Raw genomic sequence first — 11,800 nt, forward strand, 5'->3', positions numbered from 1 at the left:
TGTGTGTGTGTGTGTGTGTGGTGGTGGTGGTGGTGTGTGTGTGTGTGTGTGTGTGGTGGTGGTGTGTGTGTGTGTGTGTGTGTGGTGGTGGTGGTGGTGTGTGTGTGTGTGTGTGTGTGGTGGTGGTGTGTGTGTGTGTGTGTGTGTGTGTGGTGGTGGTGGTGGTGTGTGTGTGTGTGTGTGTGTGGTGGTGGTGGTGTGTGTGTGTGTGGTGGTGGTGGTGGTGTGTGTGTGTGTGTGTGTGTGGTGGTGGTGGTGGTGTGTGTGTGTGTGTGTGTGTGTGTGGTGGTGTGTGTGTGTGTGTGTGTGTGGTGGTGGTGGTGGTGTGTGTGTGTGTGTGTGTGTGGTGGTGGTGTGTGTGTGTGTTGGTGGTGGTGTGTGTGTGTGTGGGTTTCTTGTGCTTTTCTTTGGCTCTTTTCTCCCTGTTTGAGTGTTTGTTTTGCCCTATATTGGTTTGTTTGGTGGTTGGTTTGTTTTATCTTATTTTTATTCTTCTTCTTTAGATGCCTGTTTGTTTTCTGAGACAGAAGAAGTGTGGATTCAGATGGGAGGGGGTGCAGGGAGGATCTAAGAGGAGTTGAGGGAGGGGAAACCCTAACTGAATATACTGTATTTAAAAACCATCTATTTTCAATAAAAGAAATATCAAGGAAAAAAACAACAAGAAAAAAATCTATGTTGAACAAAGCACACTGAAATTTCAGATATATAAGCATAGAGAGTTCTCTGCTATATATAAGTAAATGGAAAATCACTACACTGAGCCCCACTCAACAGAAAACTGCAAAATCTACGACATCCTTGAATTCTAAATCAGATGATTTCATCCCATCGATTCAAACTCCCCAGTTTCTATGTTCAGTCTAACATGAAGCCACACTGCATATTATACTCTGTCTGACCACTTTCCTCATGGAGTAATGACTGAACATCATTTTATATCTTCTTACATTCTGCTGGGCTGTTGTTTAATTGCTCTCATCTGCACAGTGAGATTCCTAAAATTATCAAAGAACATGTGCCTTCTCATCCCTAGTAAGATTTTCTATTTCCTCATAAAATTATCAGTTATGCTTTTCATGTCATATGTACTCAAAAATCCATCACTCATGTGCTTGTAATTACTCCTTTCCAACCAATAAAAATGATGATAAATGGACTGAGTTATCGGATGTTTATTAGCCAAGTATTCACAAGCTCACAAATCCCATTTTGTCGTACCAAAGTCACTTTGCTTCTGGTTCAAAGAGCACCCGTGTCTCCCCGGGTACTTCTGTAATGCAGATTCCTCCATGACTCCAGACACACCACATCCACATGCACGACAGTGTGCAGACCACTGCTGGCACATACACTTTCCATCTCAAAGACGAATGGAGTGACCACATCGGATGTTTGAAACAAAGATATCCAACTAAACTGCACTTAAATTTTCTTGGAAATTTGATTTCTGCTGCCCATTTACCTTAATGTCCCTTTCCTGTGCTTTGTAAGTCACTTTGGTCTTTTTACATTTCCTACACATCTCAGGATCGGGGAGAACTCTTATTTCCCTTTGCTCCTAATAGATGACCAGGTCCTTCCTAACAATAATCCAGTAACAAAGTGTGCTCGTTAGTTAATTATAAGTTTCTTTGCATGGTCACAGCCTTGGAACAGACACCTCAGTTCACAGTACAGCAGTGAGATTATTCATGCATCCAAAACATTCTCTGTTGTTACCCGGGAGCCCCAAGGAGCTACCAGGACTAAACCAGAAGCTGTATGCTTTGAAAAAAAACAAAAAACAAAAAAACAACAAAAAAAAAACCTCTTTGTGTTCCTCCTGTTTGTGAGACACCTGGTGAAACTGAGTTTGCAGGACTTCTTGGGAGCTTGAGAGTGTTGCTTAAAAAAAATTGGGGTGCTTTCTCTCAACTCTTATTTTAATAGATGTAGGAAAAATTCACCCAATGTTTTCTGATGCCAAAATTGTGCTAATAGTCAGAACAGCCTATCACTTGTTATTTAGGAGAATCCCCCCTTCCCAATGTAGTCAGCGTTTAAAAAGATATGAACAACAGCTACACTACGTTTTCCCCCACTTTCTAAAAGGCACCTTTGCTTTTTTCTATTTAAGCAGAAATGAACCCCAGTGCATAGACAGCAGGTAAGGTACATCAAAAAGAAGTTTAAGAATGAAAACCACAGAAGAATATCTAAACCCTGAAACTCAAGTGTAAATTGTATAGCGTCCTAAGACTATACACTTCACATAGGTAGGTAGGCATAAGTGAACTATCACTAGATACATGAAGGCTTAAGATAATGATTGTATCAAACCATTCAAGACATAAGTATTCTGCAGTATATTTAATGAATGCTATCTAATTGATGAGTTATACTATAGACTGGACCAGTTTCCCAGAAGTAATATTGACACATTCATCCTCATATCTATTTCCTATGGCATATGGACATAGTTTATTATACAAGTAATATTTTCAGGGGGTAATACATTTATGCTTTTTGAGTTTTCTAGTAGAGATCTCACATACTTAAGAGGGGGAACAAACAGGATGGAGATAATTGGGGATTTTTTTAAATAAAAAATAGAAACCTTCTAAGTTGATCCTTACTGCTAAGGGCTGAAACTTTGCAAGTGACTTGCCTATGACCACTTACTAATATGGACCCAGGGTGCCAGGCTGGGACCTTCATGATCTAGTTCCCAAAAATGTCAAGTTTGAGAATAATGCGCTCATTAAAGAAACAGCATTTATTCCTGTCGATATCATTTAAAGGGAGCAGGAAAAAAGGTTCCTTTTAGGCTCCTTGGAAAGACCAGGCAGTGGGCTGTCAGAGCTACATGCCCACACCAAGGGCTCTGTCTGTTAGTCACAATCAGCCATAGCGGGAGTGAAAAAGAGGGCTTTGAAGACAGCATTTGCCTCCAATAAAAACAGCATTCTCTTCTGGCCCAGTGACCCCCTCTCCGCCCTCCCCAACGAAACACAATGAAGTTTTGTCCATTTGGCTCCCTGGGGCTACAATGTCTTAAGATCTGTTTTCTCCTTCTTCCTTCAAACTACACCTCACCTCAGCTCACTCACCCGCTTTTCATACTCTTCCTTCAACCTTCCCAAGCCTAATTCAAGTAACTTGCTTGCCGTGTGGAAGATTCGCTATCCCTTCATCCCTTGTTTAATAATACATATTTATGGTAGTGTAAAGACAAGTGGTGTTTCACGCTGCCCCAATCAAGAAATGCAGAGGAACGCAAAATTCCCAGGAAGACAGAAGACATCCTGTGATGTCAGAAAAAGGGAAGAAAACATTGCCCCCTAGAGTGCCTGTCATTTCAAATGCAATTTTTAATTCTGAAAGCATCAGCAGCTCCAATTTCCAGGAAATTAACCAAGTCATTGCCTCAGAGCAGGTCAGCAGAGCCCCCTCGGGCCGCACAAGCGTTCCTTTATGAAGCCCCACTCTGCTCGGTGCGCTGCAAAGGAGCCCCTTTCACTCCGGCTGCAGCAGTTAAGTCAGGAAGGCTCCCACAACTCACCTTGCCTCATTTCAGAAGAAAACACAGTGCATGCAGATCTGCTCTTGCAACTCTAAAGAGCTCACTTTGAGGGTTCCCTTATTCTCACTAAGTCTTAGTCCCAAAGTTCTGAATTTCTAAAAGTTCATTTAAAAAAAAAAAAAACAAAAACAATAACAAAAAACAAACAACAAAAAAAAAAACTTCCTTTCTCCTCACTCCTAGGACATAACTTTCTGGTAGCAAACACTGTACTTTACAGCATATGGCAGCATCCCTCTGTGTCACCCTTCTGCATCACATGGAGCTTGTCAGCCTCATCACTCTCCATCACTAAACCAATACCTATTCTCTCTGCAGTTAGCCTGGAACAAAGGTTCTTGTTCTTTTTCAATATTTATAGATTTCAGGGTGCAAAAATTTAAAGTCAGTTTTTAAGAAGTGACAGTAAAGTTTTCTGATTAAAATAACATACCTGGGGGCTGGAGAGATGGCTCAGTGGTTAAGAGCACTGGCTGTTCCTCTAGGGGACCCAGGTTCAATTCCCAGCACTCACATGGCGGCTCACAACTGTCCATAACTCCAGTTCCAGGGGATATGCATATGCATGCATACAAAATGTTCATACATAGCAAATAAAATAAAACAAAAGAGCACACTTTACAGCTAAATTATAGACTAAATTAATTGCCCTTCAAGGTCATCTGAAAAATGAATGTCTGGAAGTGCTAACGTGGATTTGCCTAGGTGCACAATACTGTTAAAGAATCAGAAATGCCAATAACTGCCCCCTCTTACCTGTGGGAGGTCCTTCATCCCACTCTGCCCTCTTGATTCTGCTTGCTGTGAATGCTAAGCAGACGTTGACACCAACGGCAAGAGTGAACCAGGATATCACCTAAGGGAATAAAGAGATCACGTCGTCAAACACGGCTAGATTAGACGGACTCAAATTTCATGGAAGCAGTTCAGTTGAGAACAGCAACCGCAGCCCTGCCAGTTCCAAAGATGATGTCTGGATTTGAACAAGGAGAGGGAAAAAAAAAAAAATCCAATTCAAAGGGAAGTGATTTCGGAAGACCGAGAAATTTGCTCGTCAGTGCATCCTCCGCCTACCTGGTATGACCCGAAAGAGCCTTTTCTTGCCATGCTGAGGGATTCTTGGAAAGCCTCTGCGGGGTGTTCTCTGCGTGCCCTGACTGCACTGTGTTCCTTCGGGGCTCTGAGTTCAGTCTATTAAATCCAAGCAATCCCACCTGGGAAGTTGACAGGCGCCTCTGATTCGTCCAGAGCTAGATTTCATCACAGTTGGTTCACAAATTGCAACTCTGAGCATAAGAAGCTTAAGGCAACATCCTCCTTGGCCCCACCCCCCGGCCAGCCCCTCCCCTTACACAGACACTTTCATGTGGTATCCTTTGGCAACAGAGGGATTTCTTATGTAGCGTGGCCAATAACAGTGCATGTTCGGTTTCTTCCCTCACAAATACATGGTTTGTCAAAAGAGAAACCAAATGTATTTTATCCGATAAAAATGAAACAGAACTGCCCGGAACTTCCCAATAGCTCGAAGTTTTTGCTGTCTAATTATTCCAGGTCTTCAATTCCACAATGTCAGGGTTTTTTTTAACAAGGAAAAAAATTAGAATCTGTAAACCAAATAAATCTTTCTGACCCATTTGTTTATTTTTCTAGCAGTTGGAATGACCCTGTCTCTATATAACTACACCCTAAGCTACTTCTGATTCCTTGGGAGCTTCTCCCAATGGAATCTTCCAAAATTGCAACTCACACAAGAGATAGCATTATCTCGCTCCATGTTGTTAACTTTTACAGAAGGAACTTTTATCAAAATCCTGGAACTGCCAGCTAAGCTGCATAAAGTCCTTCTTCGTGTGAGGAAAGACAACATCATTCCAGCCTCTACCCATCCCTGACAAAGGTTAACTTGTTTGTGGGGTAGGGGGTGGAGGTAAGAAGCAGGCATAAGAGACAGTAGTGGGAAGCTTCATCAGCCTTGAATTCAGCTTGGCAATGCCAAAGGCTGCAAGAACTCCAGTTAAGTGCTCATCTAGTTTGAAGAGGTTGTTGTGTGTGTTGAAGCTTCTAACCTTAGTAATTTAGCAACTTGGCAACCACACCAGATTTAGAAGTCTCTAAATTGGAAAGCCGTTTACATGTTATATGCTTTTAGGATTCAAATGAGGGAAGGGTTGTTTGGGACTTTTCCCTGCCAGACCCCTTGACCATCATTCATGCAGAGCACATATGTGCATACGTAAACAAACAGGAACCTTCCATGCAGCAACTGCTAAAGGAGCCCCCATGGCTCTGCTCGCATAAAAACCTGATAGCACAAAAGCCAAGAGCTTGTTTACGTGGATTGCAGGGTAAGCCTGGGTTTCATTATAAACTCCAGAATTTAGTAAACAGCTCATTGAAGAGAAGAAAAGACACTGCCAGACATTCAGCTGCCCTTCTCGATCCCCTTAGCTTTGCACTCTCGCAGAGGGGGCAGACTATGAATTTATCTACAAGCCTCTGGCTTTAGTCTGTATGCCAAGCCAAACTGATCTGGAGTTGATTATTTAGCAAGGCTTCTAAAAGATGTTAACCCGTGTAAGAGGTTTCTCCGTTTATATTCAGTCTCAAGATGCAAACCTGCTGTTTTGGGGAGAATCTGTAAACCGAAAGGAAATCATCAAGTCCACACGGTTATTTCATTGTATGCTGCATGCTCCAGAGGGTCTAAAGAACAGCCTCCTTTTTTTCCCTCTAGCCTCCCCAGGCCTCCAGATCCCAGCAACTTGAGACTTTCTCTGACATTTGATTATAGAAACCCATCTCTAGGTCATTGTAGGCTCTCCTTGTGTGTGTGTGTGTGTGTGTGTGTGTGTGTGTGTGTGTGTGTGTGTGTGTGGCAGCAGGGGGGGGGGGGGGGGGATTGCAGCTCAGAAACCGAACATCAGTTTTTATTTTATGGCATGCAAACTAGCTGTGCAGGAGAAAGGGGCCACAAAGTGTGACAGCAAGTTGATACACATCCATGTGTGAGTCTGTACAGCACTGGATTACCCATGTATCCAAAGGGATCAAGAACAGCCACTGTTTCTGTTAACAGTTCTGCCAAACAACCGCATCTTCACCTGGCCATTGTATGTCATAGACTTGTTAATGCATGCACACATATGCATACACATACATGCATATACGTGATGACACATATGCACACACACATACACACACAAGCACATACATATTCACACAAACACATGTGCACATACACATATGCACACATACCAGCACATATAAGAACATACCTGCTTGCATAAACACATACACATACAAACACAAACACACACACACACACAAATATATACACACCATCTAGCTATAGTTAAGCAAATTGTGCTGTGTTTTAGATTGCATATGCATGTAAGGGTACATGTACTCTCCATGTGTGGAGGCCAGAGGAGGGTTTTTAGTATCCTGCTCTATTATTGTGCCCTTTATTCCCTAGAGATCGGGTGTCTCATTGAAGTCAGGACCAGGCTGACAGCCAGAAATCCCCCACTAGTCCTTATGTCTCCACTCCCAACAGGGCTTGAAGGGCAAGACACAAGGCAAGCAGATTTTCACTACAAGGTAATCATTATAGATTAAGTGTCGGGGGCGGGTAGTCAAAGTCCCTACTTTGGCAACAAATCAACAGTAAAATACAATTACCCTTCATTATCTCAAACAGAGAAAACCCAAACACGAGGTAGTGTACAAAATAGGTTAAAAAAAAAAAATCACCTGAAATAACTGAATTACAGCATAAAATCTTCCATAAGAAAGTTCACCTGCTGTGGTGTTTAAGATTTTGGTAAAAAGACATCCAAGGCTGACTGACTCAATACAGCAGAAAGAGTTCAGAAAGTGGGCTTTTAAACTTAACATCCGGTGTGGTTTATTAACCCAGCCATATTTCAGAGAACACTGCCCTCTGGCAGAGAAAAACCTAACACTATAAACATCTTTTAACCATCTCAGCCTCAAAAATCACTCTGGTTCTCCAACTCTATGACCCATAAGGATCCCCTGAGGGGCAGGTATTTAATTCATGCCTTTCCCCCAGAGATTCTGCTCCACTAGATCTAGGGGGTACAGAGAAGAAAGGGGGATTAGGGAACAGACAAGAAGGACTCAATCAGTCATTCTTTCTGATGCAAGCCATACAAGGACCACATCCGAATAACATTAAAATAAATGACCGTGACTTAATCTACCGATACCCCACTTGTTGAATGGCTTGATCTAACTCATAGTGTAATTTTTAATCTATTAGTGATAGTGTCCAATGTTCATTGGACTTTAAGTTTCAGTCTCTTTGTAGCAAGCTGGGGTGCTCCAGCAGGGGGATCATCTGGATGCTGTGAGCTGCAGAGCAGTGATTTATTTACTCTGCTGTTTATACAAAGCTGCAGTGTGTCGCCTGATTGCAATGTAGCAGTTGCATTTATATAAAGGCACAGTCTATCTTTTCATGAAAGTAGTCTATGGATCCTTGTTCACAAGCCCTGATCAGGATAAGGGTGACCCATGAGATTTGAAAACTAGGTGATCGACACTTGCCATTCTCTCTCCCAATTATGAAACTGTCAGGAACTCACTAAAATTTTGTCTAAATCCTGTTTCTCATTATGCTTGACTTGACTTGGCTTAGTATTATTCCAACTGTAACTCCAACAAAACACCATGAACATTAGAAAATGGCCCCCATATGTATTTCCCCTAATCTAGTTGAAAAGTCATTATGTCTTTCTTGTCTTTAAATTCCGTTTTGGCTGAGGACTACTAAAAAATCCAGAATTTACAAAATGAACAACAGTCTTTGTTTCCCAACCTATTGAGTAGAATGTTTTGACAGCTAAAAGAATAATAAGCTGGCTCATTACTTCCACAATTCTGGACTGCAGATGGGACTTCAGATGCTAAACCACAAAGGCAAGGTTTCATGGGTAATATATGTTCCCAGGAGTTAGCCAGTTGAGAAATAGCAAATTTCAGTTCAAATGCCAAAAGGGCTTTTTCTCCTAATTATCACACAATTGAAAGCTGAAATTAATACTGCCATGTTTTCCAGTGTGTTTAACTTATGTTGTAACTGTCTATATATTAAATTTGCTACCCACAGAAACTAACAAGAATCCCACACCAGAATAATCTGTGAATAACTAACTATTCATCATTCAGATATTTATTAGCTTCTATGTGTACTAAAAGTTGTTCTGGGTAATAGGAAGCCAAACTAGACATCATCCATGCCTTCCACATTCTACTATATGCAAAGGTAACTGTAAAATTAAAACTGTGGTAAGTGTAGACATGTAGAAGTCAGTGGTGTTTTGAGACGACAGAATTCAGGTTCGACCTAGTTGGGAGGGTTTGCAGAAGACTTTGTAGAGTCAATTGGGCTGTGATTAGAAGAGTAGGTGGGAATAACTGCATTCGGACAGGTGAAAGAATTCTAGACAGAGAGACCAGAATGTGCAGTTTCTGTACATTGCAGGTGAAATTCATGATGTCCAAAAATCAGCCGGCTTGAGTAAGGTTGGGAGCACAGCAGAGTGCAGAGGTTAAGGGAGGCAATCATGTGGTTTTTCAGAGGTAACCTTAATGGCATTATCTTTATCCTTAAAGCAATGAAAAGCCTTTGGAAGAAAGCTTAGGAAGGCAGAGGTTTAATCAGATTTTAAAGCTAATCTCTTTGTAGTGTGGATACAATTTGAAAGGAATCGAGAATGGATACAGTTGTTGGGCTTAAAAAAAAAAAAGATGGCACTCAGCTTGCCCCAGGGAGGCTCTCGTTTTTGTAGACAGAAAGAAAAGGCTGTAGGTGTTGAGTGTGGCTTTTGAGTTAATGAATACTTATCAATTACCATGACCACATATCATCTCAGGAAAGTTACTTCTTGTATTTTAATTAGATATGTAAATATATTTAAATGTATACTTACATCCCCACATATACAAATACATACATATGGCTGGGGAGATGGCTCAGTGGGATATCATGTGCCTCACATGTGTGAGGAACAGAGTTCGGAGCCCTGTGTAAAAAGCTGGACTTAGTGATGTGTCTTCAATTGCTATGTTCCTCGTGGGACAGGAGTAGAGAAAGGAGAATCCCCAGCAACTTGTGGATTGGCCTTTGTATGCAGCAGGAAACAGAAAAGAGACCCTGCCTCAGCACCCAAAGTTGTTCTCTGACCTCCACCCATAGACCTTGACAAATGTGTATCCACACTCACACCTATGAACACACACACACACACACACACACACACACACACACACACACACACCAAAGATACGTGTATCTACTTGTTAATGCCTTAGGATTGGTTAAAATAAAGGAGACAGCTGGTAGTTTCAAAACATTTGTCTAGGATTTTCAAAACCATCTTAGGCAGTTGATGTAGAACAATGTGACCTGAGACCTTGAACATAATAAATTCATAACAAAAGAGGTTTTGAAAGAATTAGCCCCCAGGAAATAAGTCAGCTTTGTTCCTAACTCTGGTTGATAATAAAACACTTTAAAAGTCAAAAGAACTATTTAACTGTTTAGTTTCAACTGTATATTTAAGAATCCGGCAAACAGAAAGTCATCACCCATTGGGAGAGCCTCAGAAAAGCTTCCATCTTGGGAGTGACTTTGTAATGCATTGTACCACATGTGCATGGGTAGGTGGGAAGATTACTACAAATAATTGTTTCTGTTTTCCTGTTCTGTTTTAACAAATTCCCATACTCTCTCTCTCTCTCTCTCTCTCTCTCTCTCTCTCTCTCTCTCTCTCTCTCTCTTTCTCTAAGTGTTTTAATATTATTGCTTGCTTGCTTTCTTGTTCTCCTTTCCTTTTTAGATAGGATCTCACTATGTAACTCTGGCTGTTGTAGAACTCACTGTGTAAACTAGGCTGGGCTCAAATTTACGGAGATCCACCTGCCTCTGCCTCCTGAGTACTGGGATCAGAAGTGTGCACCTCCATGCTAGGCTATATTTTTTCATACACACACACACACATACACACACACACACACACACACACACACACACACACACTCATGCCCATGTGCCACAGCACACAGGTGTAGCGGTTACAGGACAACTTGAAAAAATCAGTTCTGGCCTTCTACCATGTGGGTCCCAGATATCAAACTCAGGTCATCAGGCTTAACAGCAAACCCCTTTACTAACTGAGCCATCTTGTTAGCCCAAAGTAATTGTTTTTCAATAGTTTCAACATAGGACTGACAATTTCCTTCCAGTGTCTTTAAGCAGGAAGAAGTACTACTATCCTCTCTTCCAGAAAATGAAAAGGGGGGTTGGGGTGGGGAAGAGGTGCAAAGAGTATGTGACATCTCTGAAATGTCAGAGTAAGTAACTAAGCCAGAGCTAAGCACTAGGTCTTCTAAACAACCTAGTCCTCTGTCCGCTAGAGTCTGACATCTCTCTGTTACACCACACGAGGGCCTCAACTCAACACAATCCAAAATGTAGCTACCTACACAACCAGCTTTCCCTGCCAACTTCATTTCCTTTCACGGACACCGTGAAACACTTGTTCTACTCCAATACTTCTTTCTCTTGTTCCTGATCAGATATCACATCTAGAGACTCCCATTACTAAGTACCATTTCCATTGTTGCACAGAGCTTTCTAAGTGCTGTCGGCAACCGAGCATTCTTCTTACATGGAGACTTTTTTTTGCATCCCTCATCTTCTTTGACATATACTTCAGAAGGTCCTCTCATTACCTCTTCTGCATCTACCTCCTCCACGCACCATTTCATTGAATCCTTGTGGATCCATCCTGTGACTCATCTCTACAAAGTACGCAGTGAACCCTAGGTTTGATATGAATCTGACCCTTTGAAGCTTAAGAGCTTTCTACTGCCTCGCTTCATAGCAGGTCTTAAAAATGTGATCCCTAGACCAGCTGAATCAAAATGGCCTGGAAACTTATGAGCAATCCATGTCTTTGGAGCCTACCTCAGAGCAACTGCATCAGAAAACTCAGTGGTGGCAAGCACATCTGGCTACTCTGATAGAAGTGTGGGAACCACTGACCTACAGGCTGAAAGCCAACTGGTCACCCTCCGTCAAGACTACAGTCTCCGGGTTCAGTTGCAAGCTTTATCCCTGTCTAACTGTGAGGCCTTATGCGACCTCTATACTTCTCAATCCTAAGATTCCACTTTCGCATGTGTATCCATTTCAGGATTCTT

At 41.8% G+C, this 11,800-nt stretch overlaps 1 protein-coding gene across 5 annotated transcripts in view; it reads right to left on the minus strand.

Moving 5' to 3' along the window:
• The window catches only part of Enpp2 (ectonucleotide pyrophosphatase/phosphodiesterase 2), a 112,930-nt gene that overhangs the window by 76,760 nt on the left and 24,370 nt on the right, over positions 1–11,800 (minus strand). For 2 of the 5 annotated variants that reach the window (XM_036207805.1, XM_036207802.1), the window contains exons 1-2: positions 4,640–4,861; positions 4,322–4,421 (exon numbers count right to left, since the gene is read on the minus strand). In XM_036207805.1, coding sequence (XP_036063698.1) covers positions 4,322–4,421; positions 4,640–4,672 — 133 coding nt within the window. In that variant the 5' untranslated portion in view covers positions 4,673–4,861. Of the gene's footprint in view, positions 1–4,321; positions 4,422–4,639; positions 4,862–11,800 lie in introns of those variants that run through there. The other 3 variants (XM_036207807.1, XM_036207806.1, XM_036207804.1) reach the window with 2 other exon arrangements.

The sequence above is a fragment of the Onychomys torridus genome, chromosome 16 (assembly GCF_903995425.1).
Source record: "Onychomys torridus chromosome 16, mOncTor1.1, whole genome shotgun sequence".
Classification (NCBI taxonomy): domain Eukaryota; kingdom Metazoa; phylum Chordata; class Mammalia; order Rodentia; family Cricetidae; genus Onychomys; species Onychomys torridus.